A 25,506-nucleotide genomic window follows, 5' to 3' on the forward strand; every position below is an offset into this window, starting at 1 on the left:
ACGTAGAAAATTTAAATGTACAGCTTTATTACCTGCTGCAGTTACTTTTCTTTGTGTACTTCCAGAATCACGTGACATTGTTCAGAAGTGACGGAGACCCGGCAACCCGTAACAGCATCAAATCAACATTAGCATCGTCTGCGAAAGATGTCCCACAAGATGGCGTCCTTCTGTTGCATTTTTCCGGACACTGTCAGAAAGGTTGGGGAGATGAAGCAGTTCTGATACCCGCTGATTACAATGATACTTTAGATTCTGTCATCACAACAGACGATATTAACGAAGCCGTACAAGGCACCAAAGCAAAATACTTCGTATTAATCTTAGACTGTTGTTATGCTGGAAAGTTTGCCGAAGGTCTTATTTTTGCCGACAGGTTAGGCCCGGGAACATGTATTCTTGCGGCGTGCAATACAAGTGAGGAATCACTTTCTGTTGAGAAACTCGGAAATGGCTTTTTCACATACTTTCTGAATAGATATTTCCTTACAAAGTCATCTGCTGGTGAATTTTCTGGCAACCAGTGTATTCAATATTGTACACCACTCATCGAAGCAATGACAAGTCTTCTGAGGTGAGTTACGTACTGCTTCAGATAACCAATCATTGATAGGGGTTGTACAGAGAGATATAGAGAAAACAAACAGAAATGGGCAGACAGACATATTCATAGTTGAATGTATAAATCAATAATTTAATGGAAATGTCATACGTCAATTATCTTGTTTCTAGGCCGAAGATAAGATTGCTGTGGTACCAGTATAACATCGTATCATAAAGAAACCATAAACAACTGAGTTTGTTGAGTTCAAAGTCAGGACAACATTGATATATTGAAATCGAACAAAAGTATGTGTACACCATTTATGAAACCCGGTGTCTTTTGCATATTCAAGCTTCTTATAAGTAATGAAATATTGATTTTCAATGTTGATTTTTGTTATTGCTGAATTCTAACCGTTAATGTTCAGTGATAAATGTCAAAACCGAAAAAAACCCTGTCATAGATAATTTTAAACAAGATAAAATAATAACGATTCAAGTTGAACATCATCATGAATAAAGATTCAAGTTGGACAACATGTACATCTAATACTTTTTAGAATACTACTGTAATAACAGTCAAAATATAAAATAAAGTGTTATAAATTTTTGCTATTGTAGGCCTGGTCGTCTAGAGGTAACTTCAATGACACCAATGAGTCTATTCAAGGATCTAACGACAGAGACTATTAGTGCAGTGTGTGGTGACGATGAGATTGACGCGGCGGCAGAAGCGGTGAGTAGAGCGCCCTCTATGATATCCCGTAATTATTGTAAACCCCCCCCCCCCCTCTATTCTTCCTGCAATTGTACATGATAATCCGGGTGAGTTGAGTGCCCCCTCTATTCTTCCTGCAATTGTACGTGTTATAAAAGTCTTAGAAACAAAGATTCAAATTTAGTGAATACTTGGGCAAAGTACTTTTAATAATGCTTTTTTTCATGTACGATGTACAAATTGCCAAATGTTACTCCTATTATTACTCCTGTGTGATAAACACGTGAAAAATTAGTGTGATGTTTGAGTGCAAAGAATAGCTTAAAATGCCAACAATGGACCAATAAATACCACAGATTCGATAAGCAATATCATTCCAAGTCCAAAAGAAAATATTAATACTTTCATATTTCACGCCTCTATTTATTTATTCAGTCAAGTGGATATTCATACATACTCAATTTCTTCACCGACAAAGAAAGTTTGATTGATTTACCGAAATCAGTTTGTGAGTGGCTAGCAACTACAGCAAAGTCAGCATTGGATGTACTCAACGCTGAGGGCGTACTGACGTCTGATGAAGTCTACAGCACTGTATTGGAGTGTATGATGAAATCAATTACTACAATGATGTGCAATTGTGAGGTGTTAGATATTACCATACTTTCTAAGGTGAGTACACTAAACACATTTTAAAGTACATGGTTCTTCACCGTCATGCGCATGTGCTAATTCGAAGTCTCAGTTGTATAGCTGTTCAAAGGTCACAACGTTCAAAGGTCACGTTTAAGGTCAACATTTGTTCAAATGATTGTTTCTCAGTTATCCATGCATTTTCTTAAAGGTCCTGCTCACTTCTACTCTGCCATCGTGCTTTTGTCAGTGCCTTAGGGAGATCAGGCAGAATGTGATTTTGGTGTGACAATAGAAGTTTTTCCATTCGCTAAACTTCTTTGATTCTCAAAAAATAATTTCCTTTAAATACTCAATGGCCATATTGTTTAGTGTTTTAAATAGAGAAACAAGTGCCTGCGAGTACCTGAGTACTGACTGTAGTTCACACATTACAATATACTGTGACTATAGTACTAAACTGTACAACAATTATATCTTCTTTATGCATTTATATTTTTTTTTTAATTTTTGAAGGGTGATATGTTTGTGGTGGCTTATCTTCGTATGTGTGAGATATTTGAACAACTGCAAATTGGCGGGAAAGTACTGGTACCTAGGTTACAACACATGGAATCATGTCTGCAATACTACGTTAGAAAGGTAAATACCCAGGGAGTTTTGACAACTTTAGGTGAAAGCAGTGCTTTCTGTGCCTTGCAAGCATATCGTGTGACGTAATCAATAAACCAGATTTAGATTATCAAAACTCAGTACTTTCATCCGACGTCATCTAGCTTTTCACGCCTCCCTCTCACTTGACAATGTCCTACCTCTCTCACGCACCCCTGTAGGGACTAGACTATGTCCTACCTCTCTCACGCACCCCTGTAGGGACTAGACTATGTCCTACCTCTCCCACGCACCCCTGTAGGGACTAGACTATGTCCTACCTCTCCCACGCACCCCTGTAGGGACTAGACTATGTCCTACCTCTCTCATGCACCCCTGTAGGGACTAGACTATGTCCTACCTCTCTCACGCACCCCTGCAGCAACAAAAGATAGCATGATGTACTGTGTTAACATATTATTATCCTACAGGTGTGTGAAACAAAAGATTTAGACTTCCAAGAAGATGTTTTCAAACACATCATTAGTCTACAAATGAGGATTCTTTATGAAAAGAATAAGAGAACGAGAAAGAAAACAGTCTATGTACAACAAGATGAAGTGGATGCTGTATCAATTACACATTATCAAACTTTGGTTGCTCTTCAAAATATATCGAAAACGGCAAGAATATCATCTTTACCTGAAATAGATTGCTAACACCAAGTATGTGAACTTGCATACATACATACACACACATACTTACATACATACATACATACATACATACATACATATATACATACATACATACATACATACATACATACATACATACATACATACATACATACATACATACATACATACATACATACATACATACATACATACATACATACATACATACATACATACATACATATATACATACATACATTTACAATTTTGAGGTCATGAATGTTTTTTATTTCATATTCCAACTTGAAGTAATTACTGTACATATATGACCGTTATATATCAAGTGAATGTTTAACATACTAAATAATGAACTGGCCACTTGAGATAATTAAATATAAAGGAAAGCTTGGGTTGTGAATAGAAACTATTACAATTTACACCAGTACCTGTAGGCCTTAAGATGGATTTCATGCTTAAATCAATGTTTACGAAAAATCAATAGTCCCGGTTACCTATACTATTAAGGCCAAAAAAAAATAAAAATCTGGTTCTGGTCAGGGTAAACTTTCTAAAGTGGTGCGACGACGCGCGTTTTTTTTTTTTTCCTAATTTTTTTTTTTTTTTGGCAAATTAGTAAATACACATTTTTGACACTTTACATGCTCTCGGAAGATGTCATACAACTCTGGAAGTTGGCACTGTTGTATGGCAAGTTTTGTACGATGCGGATCAATCATCCATCAGGGCATCACTAGTCACATTTACAAATTTATCTTATCGCCCAGTGATTTGCAGTTATAATCCCATCCAAGATAATGAGTCTTGCCTTGCAACCACTGTATAATGTCACTGTGCAACTTGCAACGTTAAATAACGAGAAATAGGTCTGTCCAACGGACGTAGAGGAGGCAGTGTTTTCTTTCGAGCACCGTCCATCATCAGTCTGATACGCAGTCTGTATACGGTACGATGTTTGACACGTCTTTCCAACTCATCGCAGATGGAAAGACGTGTCGAACATCGTAGCGCATACATCCAGAGCTAACTGCTTACGCTACAGGAAAATCTTTGTATTCAGAAGGCAGAACGAAACGATCACCAGAACTAAGAACACCTCGAAAGTCAGCTGAATTGATATCAACATTTCGATTGCTCACGACGTACTCAAACTTCTGACATTTTCGAAACATGTGAGCGGTTTACCACCTAGCACAGTGAACACACTATTTCCCGTGATTCCCATCAACCACGCTCATCGTACATATTACGTACACATATCGTACGGGGGATTATGGGTATGCAACAGTACTAGAAGAAAAGGGTACCCGTTACCAAATAGAAGTGCGCCATCACACGAGTTAAATTTTTTCCGCTAGCCTTGCATACAGTGTTGATCGACGGGGAATTGTAAATAAGGAACGGGAAAGCAAAAATTATCGGAAAAAAAGGATCGACGCGGGGGTATTCAGGGCACGCGCGCGCTGACCAGAACCAGACATATTTTTTTTTTTGGCCTAAACTGTAATTTACTCAAATGTCTACGGATAAACGAAGAAATCAACGAGAATGTCGTGTGAGGGCGTTGTTCACATTTGCAATGCTATCCAAACTAGTAACAACAACTTTCAAGTTCGAAGTGTTATATTGTAATGTACCTTATGCTGAATACCACTATGAGAAATTGAGGCAGTATTCGAGAATTTTAAAATTTGATTCCCTGGTGGTTCAAACTGTTCTTATTGTTGAAATCTGACTCCAGGTCCATACATAAAAAATGAAAATACAAAAGCTGTCATAAGACACTGGTACAAACGAATGAGAGCAGAGAAAAAGTCACAATAAAATATCTCTCCATTGTCTGCATTCAAGAGAGTTTTGGTATTTGCTAGAGTAAATACAGTTAAAATAGACATGTCCATGGATGGATGGATGGATGGATGGATGGATGGATGGATGGATGGATGGATGGGTGAATACAACGAAACTGAGGTAACCATGGATACGACGAAACTTTAGTAACCATGCTGTAAGTGATCAAACTAGTCTTTGGACCCTAAATATTTCATTAATATCAAACATATCAAAAATATGAAAATGAATGACCTACATCTTTGCACCAACATTATACATTTGTAGATACCGTACAATAAAGTACACATTAAATATCAGCAAGAGTAGTGTATAATATTTTACCAACTTCTCCCTTTAATTTGTCCTCTCACACATAAGCCTCTTCCAAATCAACATTTTTGTAATTTTAAAATCGTTTTGTTGTCATTGATGAGTTTTTGAATACCTATTTTTTTTTAAATCATAACTATTTTTTTGTACAAGGAGATATAAATTGTATAAAAATTTTCGTCAGACTTTAATTTTTTGAAAGACATGCAGAATATTTGCAAGGAAACTAAGAAAAATATATACACTTGTTATGACCTAACCAAAGATATTAATTTCTCTGAATATGTAAACTATAATAAAAAGTATTGACATGCTGACTGACTACCCAAGTTGGTTTAAACATTGGACCGGACCTTTCAAACTTGTTCATCAACATAAACTCCATCCTCTTCAAACTTGTTCATCGGCATAAACTCCTTCCTCTGTGTCATTAACGTTTTCAATAATCGTATGGCTTGGTAAAATCCTCCTTCCTGAATACGCTGAACTGTTTGAATCACTTGACGAAAGACTCTCTTCTGAAAATGCTGAGTCGTCACTTGCATGGCTAGTTGATTGCAACAGTAGTTTCTGATGAGAAAGGGGAGAGAGAATGAGGACACTTAGATACTTCAGTTATTACAAGTGGGGAGTCTTGGTAACTATAGGAGTAACTTTTTACAAATCGATTCTATCAGGGGGGGGGGACATATTTTATTTAGGCTTATTGTGTCATCTAACTTTGCATTATTTTGGCATCCCAGTGCTGCCACCGGTTCCCAATCCAACAGCTTTCAAATCTTACCACTGCCATTAGTGTACCTTATCAGACCATATCAATTAAATCGCTGCTGACAACCATGCAGTGTAGCAATTGTTACTTGTGGTGTGGGAGAGGAGTAGGTCTCACAATTGTGTCTGTCTGTCTGTCTGTCTGTCTGTCTGTCTGTCTGTCTGTCTGTCATAAACATAACTAATCAACTCTGGGTCACCTGTGACCTATGACCCGACCACTTGTGTCATGGCTACAATATGTACGTTCATTTGTAAAATCTGGTTGTTGTTGGTGCTCCATTTGTACATGCATTCAGTTACTCTTGACATATCTATAGACCCACTTAACACGGTGTAAACATTGTTAAATGACATTCATTACCACAATTTATAGACCCTTACCTTTTGTACTTCCTGTTTTTGGTCAAAACCTGCCGGCAATTGTGTCATCTCCATGATATCTTCATCATTCTGGTCGTTGACATAGTGTGAGGTGATGGAACCGTTGTGATCACCAGAGATTAGCGAATCGTCCATGTAATCAACAAGTTTGGCCAGTAACGTATCAATGGATTCTAGCAGTGTTGAAAATGTGGGTCTATCTTCTGGTTTCTCTTCCCAACACTGCCTCATGATGGCGTACCTAATAAGATCGCAAAAAAGTTGTAAGTTATATTTTATAGTTGAAAACTGGCAAGTAGATATACATCACTGTGTTGGGCTTATGACGTCACTTAATTAACATATGTATACGAGAGACAGGCAGACAAACAGACCGGGGGAAGGGAGGAGAGAGATGTCATGATCAAAAATTATATTTTGAATGTTAAGTTTTTCTTGTTTTCGAATGAAAAGTTACGAGCAGTGGTGCCTTTGTTTGCATTAAGAATAAAGTCTATTTTTGAAACCTTCTGGAGTGACAGACAGAACACAGTTTAAAATCTGTATAAAATCATCTTTGTTACATATACGGGTTATAATCATATATTATTATATACTTTATTATATACTTTATAGCTTTTACCATAAAACTAAAATGGCCACTGAATATAAAGACAAAGACCGTGTCCCTTTAATGGCAACAATGGGTACTTACATTTCGTCCGGGCAGTCGTCTGGTTTTCCCAACCTGTAACCTTCCCGCAGGGCAGTAACTACTTCCGTTGGTGACATCCCAGGATAGGGTGTAGCACCCCTCGTAACGATTTCATGCATGATAATACCAAATGACCATCTGTCAAATAGAAATTAAAAGTTGAGTCCGTTTAACTTCCTCTTAATGTGGCGCAAGTAAACTTTTTTTTAAAGCAGGGTGACTAAAAGGTCATATTATTCTCAATTGTCGCCAACAAAATATCCAAAACGCTCTGTGTATCAGCACTGTCGACAAGTGAAAATAAATGATTTTGTCCACCTTTAAGTATCATTTATGACTAAGCAAATCACTTAATACATTGATTATACGAATGATACATAAACTCAAACTTTCAGTCTTCTCAGCCGTTATCTCTTGCCAAACAATATACAAACCATGGTTTTGAATGATAACTTGTTATATAGTTGATATAGGGTACATCAACATATCAAGGTACATCTTTCTAAAATTGTTGAATTGAAATTTTGCCTGGGTTCTTTGGGGTGTCGTTTAGGTAAGTTTACACCAGCTCACGTATTTAATTGGGAGCAGAGCGTTCTTCACATATTCTGAGTAGCTGAGCAGTTTTATACTAAGTACAAGGATAATTAGTCAATACTTTCAGTGCAAGGTACTTACACATCACTTTCGATGGTACACAATCCTTGTAGTATGGTTTCTAAACCAACCCACTTTACCGCCCTCAACCGTTCAGTAGGCAATTCCGTCCAACCTCGTAAATAGACATCATTGGCCAATCCGAAGTCTGTAATTTTGACTAGCAGATCTTGACCGACTAATATATTTCTGGCTGCCAAATCGCCATGCACGTATTTATTCTGTGAAAGAAACACCTAGGAGAAAAACAGAGTGTTGTTACTGCATCAATCAGTGTTAAAGGCGGAAACTCAGAACACTGTAGTGTTAAATAGTGGGCTGAAGTGGAAACTTAAGGCACCGATCAAAGTTCTTAAAATTCCAAATTTTGTTATATAGATGTTTGTTCCAGGTACTTTTGAAATATTGAAAGAAATGTCACTGCGGCTGTGCGCCATTTTGTTTTCAAGGAAATTGACAAATTCTTTTATCCCATACAGTAAACACAAGTATTCGGCTGCCATATTGGATTTGAAAATCTTCGAATCTCACTTCGAATCTCTAAGCTGCGACTACATTTTGCAGAATAACAAAAAGGTCTAACAGCTGGGAAAGTTAATCTTGAACATGAAGAAAGAGCTCAGTCGTAAATTGTTGTGCTTTCCTTAAATGACCCAAAACATCGTTCATTTGTGCTAAAACTTTTATGTTCATCACTTAGGAACTATAATATAAAATGAAAGTTTACTCCTAAGAGATTTATTAAAAACACACATTGAGAATGTTTCTCAGTAGTTTAGCATGTTGTCGACTAACAATGATAATGAACTGAAGTAGGCTGAAAGAGTCATCGCTAAGTACTAACACTACTGTGTTAGCTTATGGTTACAGCGCCACCAACGACGTACCTTTCAGTCTATAATAATTATTTATTTGCTTACCATTCCTCTAGCAATTTGTCGTGCAATCTGGTAATTACTCTTTTCGTTTAACTCGTAAATAGCATCTTCTTCCCAATTCTTTTTCTAATGAAAAAATAAAGTAAATTGTCAAGATAATCAACACAAGTGCGTACGTACACACACACACACGTATTACACACACACACACACACACACACACACACACACGCATGCGCATATGCATGCACACACGCACACACACACACACACACACGCACACACACGCACACACACACACACACGCACACGCGCGCGCACACACACACACACACACACACACACACACACACACACACACACACACACCGTTATGCTAATTGTTCACGAACCTGTCTTGATTTCCACAAGAAATGTAACAAATCACCATACTCCATGAAGTCAGTTATCAAAAACAAAGGCTCGTCTAATGTACAACATGCAAGGATTCCAAGAATATTAGGATGCTCCCCTATCTCCTGAAGTAGTGTGATTTCACGTAGCATGTCTTCTTTCTGGTATGACGTAGCATTGTCTGCCAAGATGAATTCAACATAAATCATGTTAGTTTCATGTAAGTAGTTTACTTTAGTTTGTAAACGTCTTGACAAATATTGAAAACATGTGATTACTTTTAGCATATGAATAATGGGATAGTTCTTTTCTTGGTATGTATGTATGTATGTATGTATGTATGTATGTATGTATGTATGTATGTGTGTGTGTGTGTGTGTGTGTGTGTGTGTGTGTGTGTATGTATTCACAAGTGCATTAAGTCGTTGAGGGCGCTATCATTTGTAGCAACTTTTAGTCGACGGTATACACAGAAGAATACCCATAACACACATGTTCGAAACATTCTCCCACGGTCTAACCACAACGTAATTTGATAGCATGTAAATAATAGCTGACCTTTGAGCATTTTAACAGCAACAGTGACTGTGTCCTGCCGCCCAGGGACACCAGATGCCAAGGCCCTGTACACGATACCAAAATGGCCATGGCCAAGTTCATTTTCAAGCCGAAGGCGATGTCTGGGGAACTCATGTTCTGGTTTCAAACTAAGGCCGGGACGATTCTTCGATTCTGAAATAGAATTAATGGTATTAGAAAGGATATTATTTCATTTTGCATTTCATATTACAGTAGTAGCCAGTTAACCTGAAACATTGTGGTGTTTGGTTAGCTTGCTAATATTGTTACATGATGGTGTCTGGTTTAATATATCTTGCTAATATTGTTACATTTCATCGCCACAAAATTTGAAAGATCCACTAGCTGTAACCGGGGCATAATTTTTTCAATCAGACGACAACATTTATACTGAAAATTGTTAAAATATCAGTAATTAGATATTACACATGTTAATTATAGTTTGGTGTATCCATATACAGTACTGTAACTGATTGAAATCATGTTGGGGTTGCTGATTTTAGGGTGATTAATTTGATAACATTTATTGTAACATATGTGTACAGTTACGTACGTTTATCCATAGTTGATTCAATGTTGTTCAGGGTGTACGGTATTGCGAGTGGGTTGTTAAATCTAACTAAAGAGTTTCAAATATGGTCCAGTTGCAGATAGTGCAATTTTAAGAACATTTGTTAATTACATTAATTCTGGATGACCAGACTGTTGTTTAACCATAAATCGTAACGATACTGTATATTAACTAGACTTCCGAAACATAACTCCTGCAAGGAAAATGTAGCGATATTTTTACAGATTACAGACGAGGAAATGTATCAGTGATATAATTGTACAATTTTTTTGTGAAGTTGGGAAACGTTCTGATTACTGTCATATAGCTTCATTTGTAGCAAGTTATAAATATACTAGTACACAATGTGATGTTTGTACTCAGTCTTATTGATTGACACAATTGTAGATGAATGTTTTGACTAAATCAGAGTTTTCTAAATTTGTCGAAGTCTTTCGCAGTCAACATTTATTCTTGTGAGAAGCAGTTGCCGTGACGTCTAAAATGACACGTGTGCAGTGAAAAAAAGCTAAAATGAAAATTATATCCTATCTTAAATGTGAATATACATGATAACTTTGTATGCCCTAGATTCAGTACATATGTTGTACATCGTCGTAAACCACTGTCTCTTTTACGACACCGTCCAAGACACACCGTCGAGCTTGATATTTCGCAGTGTCACGGAAGAATATCAGCTCTGTTTTGTGAGAATGATGTTGTACTGTGTGTGTGTATTTATCAATATAATGCCTGCTATGTTTGTAACAACTTATAGTTCAATTTTTCGTTTACATTCCGAGTCTCCGGACATGTTGGAGGTGTGAAACTGCGACGTTATAGAATGTTTGACCCATACTTAGGAAATTGAATCCTGAAACAATACACTGGTTCGTCTCTTCTATTGTGACATTCTATACAGCATCCATATGGCGAGCCATTCAAGACAAATTTGAACTACTATAAAATACCAAACTGGAACACTGTCCAGGGATGGAAATTGTCAATTCGTGTTTCAATCGTTCAATGAGACAACAGTGTAAATACAGACTGGCACGTTTTGACGTTTATGACGTTGAAACTATTTATATATTTAAATGAATTAACTTCTGTTTTGACTAAATGTATCTTTATTGTATATTTTTGAATAAGATTGTGAAATAAATCACGTTGATCGTCTGCAAGTGATGACACGAGGTCAAATGTCAGGTAGCCTAACTGAATTGTGTATCATGATTGATGTTTTGTAATTGTAATGTTACCACCCTGATGAAAACATTATAATACGAATTGCCACCAACGTGACAACATTCTTGCGACGAGGTAAACAAGAGGTACCACTACAATGACATCATTCAGACAATTAATTACTACATGATGACGTCATGCCCATAAGTTACCACCATGGTGACGTCAATCTTATCACAAGATACCACTATGGAAATGCCATTATTCACATCACGAGACATTACCAAGGTAACATCATTCTCAACACAGGTACCACCACATAGATGTTACTCTCATCCTGTATCTATACAATCAGGTCATTCTTATCAGTAGATACCACTATGGAAATATCACCATGGTAACATCTTTCTAGATCTCATCAGTGGGTAGCCCATGGTGACATCATCCTTACATGAGTTGCCACCATGATGATGTCATTCTCATTATAAGATACCACCATAATGATGTTATTCCTATCAACAGACACCACAATGGTGACGTCATTTTTATCATCACACACCATCATGACGTCATTCTAATCAGGTGTTACCACCATGGTGAAGTCATTCTAATAAGGTGTTACCACCATGGTGAAGTCATTCTAATAAGGTGTTACCACCATGGTGAAGTCATTCTTATCACGAGATGCAACCATATGTGATTTTATTCTAACCAGGAGTTACCCCCCCCCCCGATAGCGTCATTCTCATTACCAGCTAGTTACCACTAATGACGTCATTCTCAGCATGGGTTGCCACAACGATGACATCATTCTTATCGCGGGTTACAACCATGATGATGTCATTCTCCTTATGACTTGCAACCATTGTGGCATCATTCCTACCCTTACGTAACGTATCAGGAGTTACCAAAGTAAATGAGAAGTACCTACCTTCTGGTGTTAGATAGATATATTTATCGTTATCAGACACATAGGGTATGAATTTGACCGCCTCCTTCGGTTTGTTCTTTCGTCGGCACTTTATTATACAGAACACTAGACAGATGACGACGCAGATCAAAAGAAAGCCGCCGACCAATGATATTGTCATGATGGTGTAAAATAGTTTCTGTGTTTTGACTGCAAACGATAATACAAAATAAAACTCCATGGTTAGTCTCTCACTCTCACTATGAAACCCACTGGCAGCAAAGGATAAAAATGTTGTAATAGTTGAAGCTACTTGAATAGTACATTCAAGTGGATCTGCAACACTGATCCCCCCTCCTTAAAAAAAACAGTAGAATCGAAGATGATATTCGTTATTATTATCAACGCATTCGCCTGAAATTGTGTAGCAGGGTGAAGGTGTCAGATTGTTACTAGTAATAATACAACCCATTGTAAGTTAGTTTTTACTGTTCGATACAACCACACGTGCTACATGCAGACAGTTTCTTGCTATATTTTTTCTGAATGAAATAAACTCAACGTGCCACCATGCAGACATCGAATACAGATATCGAAACATAAGCGGATATCGGAAAACTATGATAGACACAAGCCCAAACTACTGTTGCTGTAAGTGGTAGGCAATAACAGTTTATATGTATCAGTGTTAGCCAATAGTTCATCTGCCATTATCGTAACCTCACCTATGACAGTTGACGGAGTGCTTTCTAAAGGTCTTGGTTCAATTCTATATGCGTCAATGACTGTTTTCGGTCCATGGACTAAATCCCAGCCTGGTTCGTCTGGTTTAGTAAACACTTTCACCTAATAAAATTAAGAGGAAATCAGCATAGAATCCTTGATTATTTTGGTTGATAAGAGGGTTTTGTCACAACGTCATGATAATTTACTCATAAGTAACTAACACAGGTTTTGTAAAAGTGGTACATGCTGGGTTCATAAATTGTATAACTCCGTTTAAAATATTCATATAAAACGTTTATTAAAATTCAGCCAGAAAAATACTTGTGTTGTCAAGGTTTTGTAAATACGAGTCTTCGACTCGTAGTGACAGAGCTCCTTAGGTTACTCGCTTTTACGTTAGATATGTTTGGGAATAATATCAAAGTATCTATTATTTCCTGAAGCGTCTGAATAAAAACGTTTAGTTTCAAGATTACTTACACTTATATCGTATGAAACATTCACTTTCACTCCCTTTATCGTGTCTTCAAATGGGACAGTGTCACCAATGGTAGAATTCTGGAGGGATGAGATGGATTTCATTGTAAATGTATACATGTAAACACAGGTACCGTTTTTCCAATGTAGCATAAGATAAATTGAAATAATCTAAGACTTGTTAATCTTATGACAGTATGATGTACACATGCGCACTCGATAACCAAGAACAAAACTACACGGGACTTCGTTTTGGCTGACAGTTCATTAATAGTTCAGATCTCTCTCTCTCTCTCTCTCTCTCTCTCTCTCTCTCTCTCTCTCTCTCTCTCTCTCTCTCTCTCTCTCTCTCTCTCTCTCTCTCTCTCTCTCTCTCTCTCTCTCTCTCTCTCTCTCTCTCCCCTTGTCCCCAGTATATCGTCGTTTGAAGCATAACTCCTACTCACCTCTGAAACATAACTGAAGAATTCATTGTTATGAGTGTCCACATTAACAAATTCCAGGTAGTAATATAGTATGTTGTCATTGTGTTGTACTGGACGTAACCAGGATACAGTGACTTGTGCAGTTGATTCATCTTCATCATCGTCATCGACTACATCTACTACGGTGACATTTATTGGAGGACTGCATTGTGGGATACCTAATGATAATAATTGTTAAAATAATATAAGAACAATACAACGTACAGGCCAGCAAAGACATCAGAAATTTATCTTTGACAGACAGACAGACAGACAGACAGACAGACAGACAGACAGACAGACAGACAGACAGACAGACAGACAGTTAGTCAGACAGACAGACAGACAGACAGACAGACAGACAGACAGACAGACAGACAGACAGACAGACAGACAGACAGACAGACAGACAGACAGACAGACAGACAGACAGACAGACAGACAGACAGACAGACAGACAGACAGACAGACAGGCAGGCAGGCAGGCAGGCAGGCAGGCAGGCAGGCAGGCAGGCAGGCAGGCAGGCAGGCAGGCAGGCAGGCAGACTGACTGACTGACTGACTGACTGACTGACTGACTGACTGACTGACTGACTGACTGACTGACTGACTGACTGACTGACTGACTGACTGACTGACTGACTGACTGACTGACTGACTGACTGACTGACTGACTGACTGACTGACTGACTGACTGACTGACTGACTGACTGACACAGACAGACAGACAGACAGACAGACAGACAGACAGACATACAGACAGACAGACAGACAGACAGACAGACAGACAGACAGACAGACAGGCAGGCAGGCAGGTAAGCAGACATGCATGCGTACATACATACATACATACATACATACATACATACATACATACATACATACATACATACATACATACATACATACATACATAGTTCATCAACTTACATCTCGATTGGCAACAATTTCTGCTGTTTGTCACGGTGTAACAATCTGCAAGATTAAAGTGAAATCACTTGATCGGTTAAATTAAACAGCGAATATCTGATACTAAATGTGTTTTAATAGCTTCTCCTAAAGTATGAAAGGTTTCCTTTTTGCTTTGTTTTATTTTGACATTAGAGTCTCCAACATCACTATCATGGTGGCTTAACTGACCAATATACGACTTATATTTATCCCATGTCAGCGCGTTCTAATATTTACGATCCGGATATAGGTTTGACAGGCCGCAGTTGTACGACGGTCGACCAAGGACGCTGACTGTGTAAGAATGTCAGTGAGTTATGACCGATGTCATACTAGGGACATAAAAGTTCTATTATATACTTCATGTGGAACAACAATGTCAAACATCCATGCGGATGATCGCAGTAGTGAGTTGGACTCATGACTTTGTCCCCATCCCTATAATTCAACGTTACACTGCAGCCACCGATTTCTAAGTACCTTCAACGTTACAGTGCAGCCATCGATTTCTAAGTACCGTCAACGTTACAGTGCAGCCAACGATTTCTAAGTACCTCAAGTGAGGCATGCACTCTTCAAATGAAAATAGTACATAAACTTAAATCTTGTCCAGAAAACTATAGTAACCACCCACTCCTACACTCTATAGGCAGTTAGGTTTTTTTTTACAATTTACTAAGTAATACTTGTGTAATTCTTTTAACACTTTATTTTCTTCGTAAAGTGTACTGCACAGACCCAACCGACCCTTACCCAAATGACTTACCTGGTCCTGTGACTTTCATACATGCAGAACTGCTGGTGTCGTTTGAGACGACGTCCTTCACTGCTATCTAGAAGTATATAGGGAAATGTTGAAGAGTAACAGATTAGTTAAGAATAAAAAAAACCCTGACATTTCTGTGGATAAATACCATTATTTCTGATGAATATATTATTAATATTCTCAGGCACATACTCTTTCCATAGTCAAAGCAAATCACCTACAGAACTTCGGTATTACTGTAATAGTGCCCTAAGGAAAATAGAAAACGAATGTTGACCCATGTATGCAAATTGAGGTCATTATGTATCACTCATCGATAACATGTGACACTGTCTAAGCCAATCACTGAATTCTATATGAAAACGATGTGTTATAAATGATAATATTACCTGCACTCTATATGTATATCCATACTCAAGTTCTTCAAACAATGCAAAGTTATAATCCTGAATTTAAAAAAACCAAACATTTGTATCCATGTGATTAGTATCTATAGTATAACATTATGTATCACCGCTATTCAAGTTTGCCTGTTCAATGTTGCTGTCAAGTTTGTCATTTTCTGGTGCATATCTGACTTGTAATGTTTACAGCTTGTCGATATCGTTACCAGGGTAGTTTTCATGTAGATAGCAAAAAATACAGATTGACTAATCAATTAGAGCAGTAAAGTGGGCACACAACCAAGACTTGAAGAAAACTATTGGGAAATAATTATTCTAACAATTGGTAGGTTTACTTATTTGCTTGAATAACTTTTGGTTCAGGATTTCTCATCGAGTTAGACGGGGTGAAGAGAGATCTTTAGATTCGAAGCCACAGATAGCCTCTAGACTATTGTCCCCATGGTCGATGGCGAGCTTTCAAACTTTAACTCAATGTCATTTGGTATATAAACCTACCAATTGTTAGAATGATTTAAAAACAATGCATAAGTAGCTTCCTGATATGTCAAATGTACCATATTTGGACTTAACTTAACTTAACTGACCACAATAAACGCTAACTTATTGTTGAAGCAGAATCCTGTGATTGATTAACCCAAGCATGGTGTTAGTGACAGTGTGGGTAGCTTTGTTTGAATTTTCATCTGAGCTCCTCATTCATCTAGAGGTGGAGAAGGGTTCAAAGCCACGGATAGCCTCTAGACTATGTTTATCCATACCTGAGGAGGAAAATTCCGATCACTTTGAGGAGTTAACCAATATTTCATCTATTTGTTTTATGCCGAAATTCAAATATTCAACAAAAAACTCACCACTATTATATCACCTGGCCTTTCTTTGAATTTTAATACTGGTGTTTGACAGGTTAATTTGTCGTCATCACTTGTCTTTGCAGGTAGAGTACTGTTATTCCAGCAGTGAGATGACTCCTCGGTTAGCCGAACGACAAATTCCATATCTTTTGTTAAGTCTATAAAATGAAGAGAAAAAAACCCAGAATGTCATGTGTAATGTCACTGTCGTACCATTTCTTACTACATTTTGTCTAAATGAAATAAACAATTTATCGTACCATAACGGCAAATAGACAAAGACGAACGTACGCCATTGTTTTAATGTCTGCATTTGATGTTAGTATGATGACACATTAGTTTACGTTATTTAGACAAAATATTACAAAAACTGTATTCATTCAATCTTGCAATCTTTCAGTTAGTGTAGCATGTGTAGTTTCTTGGTTTTTGCGTGGTTGTAACCCGGGGTTGTATCAAACAGAATCGTGAACGCTAACATGAAACGAGCAATACATTGAGAACACTCATAGACGGTTTAAAATGTTGCACTATGGGAAACAAGTCTTCATGTACGTTATTATTTTCCACAGCCGAATAGAGCATGTGTATACAGGTCTTTGTTTATGTCACAGATCAGAGTGGTATCATATTTACGAAAGTTTGTTGGCCTGGGGTCGACAACATGTGGTTGTCCGGTCAGATTGTTGACAAGATATGGAAATCAGAAGGTGTTTGCTCGCATATAGTATCAGTTAAGTAGTAAATTAGCATAATGTGTTTCAACAGATGGATCAACACCTTGATTGAATTTGCATATATTATGGAGGACACCTGATGACACTTAATGATGAGTGAACGTCGTCTACGATTAAGTGTGGTGGTATCCATAGTGTGTCCCAAGTCTGCACTTCGATACGAGACATCAAACATTGTGAGTAGTTTTCTTTGCCACAACCAACCAACCGTCAGTCATTTTCAAATGTACGCCAAGTTTATAGATTTGAGCATATTTTTCGTACAATCAATTTCGCTGTATAAAGTGTTGAATCTTTTTATTTAGATAGAGCTCAAGTTTTACCTGTACACCTGTGTGCGTGTGTTCTTTCTTATTTCTCCAGTGATTGTGGTCCCTCCCCACCCTGTACTATAGAAAAACTCGGCTTTCGTGGCGATTTACAGCATCTACGCAACGGAAAGATGGTTAGTCCTCACTCTGACAAAGAATACTCACTATTTATCCATGAAGATGTCAATTTTAAAGGTAATGACTGTGTGTGTGTATGTGTGTGTGTGTGTGTGTGTGTGTGTGTGTGTGTGTGTGATTTCCTTACCCGATGGTACGTCCCAAGTGACATTTACAGATAACTGCCAATCATCAAGGCTTACTTCTACAGACCTCCAGTCAACAGATATTGTGTCGCTATTTATAGACGGCAGCACCGCTGTCAATTATAATAAATAAAGCATAATAAATATGTATGTATGTATGTATGTGTGTGTGTGTGTGTGTGTGTGTGTGTGTATGTATGTATGTATGTATGTATGTATGTATGTATGTATGTATGTATGTATGTATGTATGTATGTATGTATGTATGTATGTATGTATGTATGTATGTATGTATGTATGTATGTATGTATTATGAGTCTCGTGTAAAATATTCTTTTAGCTTGGAATGCCAGTTATTACTAGTTTGTTATTTGTAAATTCGTAACAATCTTTATACTGTTAGTCAGAAATTCCATAAGTGAAACATAGACACGACGATATAAAAAACAAATGTGAGAAAAAAACTAATCATCAAAGTGAATGATGAATGTATAATATCAACTTACGTAAATACAAGAAGGGTTCAACTCTTGAAGTTAAACATGTTATTGTAGTTAATAAGAGAACAACGCTGGTGACTCTTAGTTTAAACATTTCGTGAGCATTAACTCGGAAGTCCTCGTCAGATCTGAGAATAATAACAAAGATATTAAAAGTTGCATTATGGGTAAGGAATGGGTATTTATTTAGGATTTTCCAATAGTAAACGACTGTTTTACAACCAATGCTTTACTTATGTTGCGATTGGTAGTAAAAAATAAAAATTAAGGCTATGAAGAATTGAAAACATGTTTACAAAAAACTAATGGTTCTGGAAACAAGTTAATAAATAACTCCAAATTGTTCTGGATATATTACTATGTATATGTGTATGTAGTTTGTGTTTTCAGACACCACATGTTATGCACACTGAGTAAAGCTTATAAATTCTAAATAAATAAATACCTATTTCTCATCCAAATAACTACTTTAATATATTACGAGAGTGAAAAGTACAAACAGACACTTGTTAGATTCCAATTAATTCTCAATACAATAGAAATTATCATTATTGGTTGTTGACTTTTCTTTACACAGTTACTGTGTACACGACTGCCATAAAATGCAGCTTTTCTCGGTATTTCATTTCAATGTGTGAATATATCAATATTTGTTATATATGACCCTGAGGTATGAAATGTAAAAGCCGATTATATCCATGTGTACTTGATACATTAATTACATAGGTAGCAGAGGGCTGTGAAATTAATCGGAAGGATATGAAGCCACTCCGAGTACGTGATCAAATACGCACTCTGAAAATGTTCAATTCATTATTTTTCAAGTGTTTTGAAGGAAGTCGAGTGTCTTTCTTTTATTCTCTCTATACGCGTTTAGAAAATGTTTGTGACGGCTTTGTTTGGCAAACATGTGACTATAATATGTGACCTCAAACCCTTGTGGCTACGTGTCGCCAAATGTTTCTGCCATCCCCACCCCATCCCTCACGGAGAAAATTGTCCGAATCGCTAATATGATGACAGGTCATCAAACAAATGGAAAAACGGAAACAAATAAAAATGGTGTGTAGTTAGATTCACGCTCAGTTAACCACTATTTACAACAAAATTCAGTTAACATGAAAGTAGACTATCTCACCAGTCCTCGATAGCATCGCTATAATAGCTGTTTTGTACCAATATCTACCGAATACTAGAATATCCTTGTATACTTGTGTAGTCGATGATGGCCCACAGTACAATTATGCAGTAGATATCGGTACATACAAAACAACCCTTTCAGCGATGCGATGCTCCAAGAACTGTGAGAGACTCTAACATGAAAGAGAACATTGTCTAGCGTGATTACAAAATCGCTATCGTCTGGGTCGAAAAGATAACTTTTTGAGTAAAAGAGTAACATTTTCTTTCAATTAAAGTGTGAGGATCGTCTTCAGGTAGCACACACAAAGAAAATGTACCAAAGTTGGCGAGATTCTTGTCGCACCAGAAATGTAGAAGAAACAAAACTTTTATTTCAGAGCAAGACAGATTAATTTTTCAAAGACTTTTCACCGAGTGAAATACATGTAAGCCAAATTCCGAACTTGGAATGTGTATAAGAGCTTGCATATTAATTGATCGCGACGAATTCATCCACAAACAGTAAGTACGTCATCCAGACATGCGTACTAGACGACCAATGACCTTTAACGAATAGTTTATCCTAAGAGATCAACACATTTCTTCCAATTGCTGTAAACGATATCTCATCCATTTTTTGACTTATACTACTTGTTACTCAATGTACAATTCAATATAAATTCATGGGAAATGAATATAGGATGAAAGATTCGAATTTCGCTATTTCGCTATATTAATACATTTATGTATTGGTGTGTGTTACACTTCTGTGTGAATTTTCTGTTTATATGACCTCACACCACAGTGAATACACGTGTTTACCACTACATTCCTTGTATATAGCATACAAAAATAGAAATTTGAAATTTTACTCCAACGTAGAACGTTGATTGACGACAGGATTAGTTTAGGGAAGGATACTGACGAGACGCATTATTCTAAAAACAGTCAAATTACTGATGTCATAAAAGGTTCTTTTTCCTGCCCTTGTTGACTCTTGTCATGAATCGGTTGACTTTACTAGGTTGCCACTGATGTTATTCAATACGCTGTGAAATAAAACGAGAATGGGGACGAGAAACAACGCAAACTGTGTTAGAACAAGGATTTTACTACCACTAGGTCAGGCATGTATGTATGCACCAGCTTTCTAAGAATTTAAAATGACTACACTTATAGTTATTTCCTAAAAAGTGTTCGTTCGAGGAATTTTCGGGTGAAAACTTTTCATGTACGATCCGACAAAAATCAGAAAACCAAGTAAGTCATCGGAAACCTTGCTTTCAGCCAACCAAGGCAGACACAAACTAAATTACTGTACTGTACTGATATCTGCCATAAGCTATCGCATGGACTGTCGCTCACAGTAGGATATAGCGTTTCTGATGACTTCCATTATCTTGCAGTGTACATTTCTTGGAGACTTTCAGTGTTTATACTATATCTTGATGAGGGAATGGTTACATCCGAGTCTGCACATTACTAGCTCCACTATCACCCACTCGTGTAATCTACCACATACAACAATGGTTTTTACTCAGTGTCGATCCTAGTATGTTGAAGTGCGGTTTCCGCAGTAGTATCTTATTTATCTAAAACGCTATAAAACCGTGGACAATTTTACACTTGCAAACCTGATATATTTGTCAATTGGAATATTCACTGGAGATCAGAAGGGACAATTCTCAAATCTTACTTGTCACAGATAGATACAAGTTGTTTCTTTATATTTCCCCTTCACTTGTGACAATTTATGTGTATGTGTGATTTTATCTCTAGTATATTTTAACTGAATGTGTTTGGAACAATTTCATAAGCCCATAAATTGTATTTTGTCTACATTATAAATAAACGTCTGTTTACAGGAGTGGGACTACAAACATATATACTATATTATTAATATTTTCAATCTCTCAATGCGTGGGTCGTCATACACATTAGTTTTAAGTGTAAATATATTGTCCACAGCACTCGTAGTCCCATAAGTATTGAAACGTTAGGGTCACTTTTGGTAAAAAGTGGAAACTTTTAATACTCAGAAAGGAGATGACTGTCATAATGCAAGCCTGAATGTGTCATTTGTCTAAATATCCCAGGGCTTGGCCGTTCACGACACCAATATTATCATTTTAACGTATCCGAGAGTAATGACTCAGTGTTGGCCCTTATCCCAATCTGATTTTCGATGTAGATGTCGGCTAATCGTTCATTGCTCACCTCCTCTGTAGAGGAGGCGATCAGGCTAAAAATTGTAAACATGTACCAAGAAGGTCAATTCAGGTAAAATAACGAAGGTAAAATAGCAATGAACGATTAGCCGACATCTCCATCGGATTTTAATCAGATTGGCCCTTATCCATAGTCTATTTCCTAAGCGTCTTTACAACATCATAAAATGTAAAGACCGTGTTTATTTTGGCGGTCAAAACTAAAGCTGAGAGGCAAAGTTTCACCTGTTTGTTTGTTTGTTTGTTTGTTTGTTTGTTTCATTTTATTTTGGCAAATAGAAACTTGAATAATGAGTGACTCCTGAGTACTACATGTAAATTATGCCCGCATCACTTTTGTGAGTTAATATGTAATCACCATGGTAACTCTGCCTTCAGCACATATATCTTGTCAAATCTTTCCAATGAAAATCACGTTGATTTAATTTGACCCAAACATTGTTTCAGCTAAAGAGCTTCATAATTTAGATTCAAAATACATTCGTCCTGACATTGGAATTGGGACCATAGGTTTCCATGGCAGTAGCTCAAGGGCACACAATTTTCAAAAACAGAAAAATAACAAAGCATGATCACGTGCGTTCCTATGGATATCAGCCAGACTTAAACTGGCGTAGTCGTAACTGGCTGCATGCCTATTTTGCACTTTACATAACTCAACATGGTGAGTTGTTTCGAACTAAAATGATTCATGCAAGTAAACCACCCACAGTGATAAATGCCTTATAGTGGCCTATATGAAGACTTGGTATGAATACATATAAATTACTGTTGTAATACACTGAGTATTATGTTAGTTAGAGATATATTGAGTAAAATTTTAATTACCGCTTCATACATATAATTATTTCCTCCTCCCTCCTATCTCAAAGTGTACTAGTGTGATAGTCATTAAAAGACATAATGGAAAACAGTCACATCTCTCTCTCTCTCTCTCTCTCTCTCTCTCTCTCTCTCTCTCTCTCTCTCTCTCTCTCTCTCTCTCTCTCTCCTCCCTCCCTCCCTCCCTCCCCCCTCCCCTCTCTCTCTCTCTCTCTCTCTCTCTCTCTCTCTCTCTCTCTCTCTCTCTCTCTCTCTCTCTCTCTCTCTCTCTCTCTCTCTCTCTCTCTCTCTCTCTCTCTCTCTCTCTCTCTCTCTCTCTCTCTCTCTCTCTCTCTCTCTCTCTCTCACATCGTAGCACGTATAGTTACTTGACTAGGTCATCCATTTCTATCTCTTACCCTTTGCGCGCCATGATTAATTATTTTTTTCTAAAATTCTTGTTTTGTACAGTACAAGTTGTTCAAACATAAAATCAAGACAGACTAGAAAGTCTACACAAGAGGTGTGAGGTGGTAATGCATCCAATATCTTAAATCTCCATCTGCAGTCTGACTTTGACGCATCTAGCAGTGACGTAATTTTCCAGTTAATGTTGACCACAACTTTGCTTCCGTTTCAATGATCACGGTACAACGGAAATATGACACTTTGATAAGCAAACCAAGGGAAACGAACGAACTCTGCGATTAGCTAAACAGATAATTGTGAAATTAGCGTATCCTTTGAACTGTATCGTAAAATTTCATTCGTTTGCTGTGACTTAACCTAGATTTTCGATGAATCGAGCAGTATTGAAATTCAACCGGGTATTTAATTATAAGCACGGATACGACTGAAATTGACATCACGGATATTGACAAATCTAAAGTTGTACGGAAAACTGTCGAAAGTAAAACACGAAGTCTGACACACACCACGTGCTGCTATATTTTCTTTGGAACTATTTCCAATCGAACGTTTGTATGTGTGTACTTAAAGGTAAATCAATCTGTAACCGAAAACTAAGTAAAGATTACCGTTCGTTAGTTATCGTAATTTAGTATTGGGATTTTAATATGATAGGCAGACAACACTTGAAGTTGTAATTAGTGTACCAATTAATGTCAACACTGATAAAGTCGACAACATGGGGGAAGGAACATGCCATTTCCGCAATGGATGAATGAGTGGTACTTCTCGTGTTGCTTAGTGACGTGCAATGTGCCTGATCCACGTAGGCTAAATAAAATAGTTGACCCTTATGGTGAGAAACGATTAATCAAACATTCTTGAATATTTCACATGAAAAGTGATAGATGAAAGTTAGTGAATACTTAAGTACGCATCCTATTACAATCAATAAGGAATGATTGAATATCCGCACAGCAAACTATCCGTACAATACATACAATATATATGTGTTTCACTAAGTATTCAATGCTGGAATATTAGGACATTACCGGTATATGTATTTTAAATCACCTCCCTCCCCTCCCCTCCCCCCCCCACACACACATACATACATACATACATACATATATACATACATACATACATACATACATACATACATACATACATACATACATACATACATACATACACACACACACACACACACACAAACAAACACATACACAAACACACACACTTTAGTTTTCAGTCTATCATCATGGCAAACCACGTGGCAAACATAACAAAGTTCCGACGACTGTGTGCCCGCATTCAACAAAACGAGGCGTACATACAAAATCGTTGAACTTCTGAAAATAGACATACCCTGCACTCACCTTGACTGTCCGAGCACTATTATACCGATGTGATGTAAACTAGACTTCCAGTGGTATACAGGTGTGTCGTGTCGCTTGAATTATGGCAAAGGAAGTTGACTCAATCACAGCGCCTCGTTGATTTGTTAAAAAATGGTCGGATATTGTAAATACAAATTTCGCTTTGTGGTGAGATGTACGTAGGCGTTCAATACACAGTACTACTAGGAATTGGTAGTAAGTGCGGAAATACGTTCATTGACTTGAAACAAAACACTCCAACACAAGCGTGTCGCTGATGGCGCTGTTCTATACGAACAATTTATTTTTATTTTTGAAAACCCGAAGTCGATGTTGATGAGTGATCGACAACATTGATATATCGTCCCCTAAAAAACATAGATTAGCAGGCAGGTAGTCAGGCAGGTAGACGTACCCGGGGAGACACACACACACACACACACACACACACACACACACACACACACACACACACACACACACACACACACACACACGTACACACACACACACACACACACACACACACACACACACACATATATATATATATATATACATGATATATATATATATATATACGTACGTACGTACGTACGTACTTGCGTTCGTGCGTGCGTGCGTGCGCGCAGACAGACAGACAGACATACATACAGACAGACAGACAGACAGACAGACATACATACAGACAGACAGACAGACAGACAGACAGACAGACAGACAGACAGACAGACAGACAGACAGTCAGACAGACAGACAGAC

The 25,506-nt window shown here is 37.4% G+C and overlaps 1 protein-coding gene across 4 annotated transcripts; it reads right to left on the reverse strand.

Annotated features, from left to right (window-relative positions):
* Positions 1-3,439: 3,439 nt before the first annotated feature.
* LOC144451161 (fibroblast growth factor receptor 2-like) lies at positions 3,440-24,876 on the reverse strand. Of its 4 annotated transcripts, XM_078141945.1 has the most exons (19): positions 24,745-24,876; positions 18,810-18,931; positions 18,306-18,416; positions 16,993-17,150; positions 16,124-16,180; positions 15,735-15,801; positions 14,948-14,992; positions 14,000-14,196; positions 13,557-13,634; positions 13,076-13,196; positions 12,372-12,560; positions 9,682-9,855; positions 9,123-9,304; positions 8,773-8,856; positions 7,874-8,088; positions 7,196-7,333; positions 6,502-6,742; positions 5,736-5,916; positions 3,440-5,701 (listed from the first exon to the last, which is right to left on the reverse strand). In XM_078141945.1, the coding sequence occupies exons 2-18, from the start codon at positions 18,895-18,897 to the stop codon at positions 5,737-5,739; spliced, it is 2,325 nt and encodes a 774-aa protein (XP_077998071.1). In that variant the 5' UTR covers positions 18,898-18,931; positions 24,745-24,876; the 3' UTR covers positions 3,440-5,701; position 5,736. The 4 variants fall into 4 exon arrangements, with proteins under 4 accessions (XP_077998071.1, XP_077998068.1, XP_077998070.1 ...); XM_078141942.1 differs by having other exon boundaries at positions 3,440-5,916; XM_078141944.1 differs by having other exon boundaries at positions 3,440-5,916; positions 24,734-24,816.
* Positions 24,877-25,506: the final 630 nt, after the last annotated feature.

This window comes from Glandiceps talaboti, chromosome 21 (genome assembly GCF_964340395.1).
Source record: "Glandiceps talaboti chromosome 21, keGlaTala1.1, whole genome shotgun sequence".
Lineage (NCBI taxonomy): Eukaryota > Metazoa > Hemichordata > Enteropneusta > Spengelidae > Glandiceps > Glandiceps talaboti.

Bases quoted from the DNA above. Each gene is read 5' to 3' on its own strand.
- LOC144451161 (XM_078141945.1), bottom strand. From the start codon at position 18,897: ATGTTTAAACTAAGAGTCACCAGCGTTGTTCTCTTATTAACTACAATA. The intron at 17,151-18,305 runs GTAAGGAAATCA...TTCATTTTATAG, and splicing joins CACTTGGGACGTACCATCGG to ACTTAACAAAAGATATGGAA. The intron at 8,857-9,122 runs GTTCGTGAACAA...TTTTTTCATTAG, and splicing joins TCTTGTGGAAATCAAGACAG to AAAAAGAATTGGGAAGAAGA.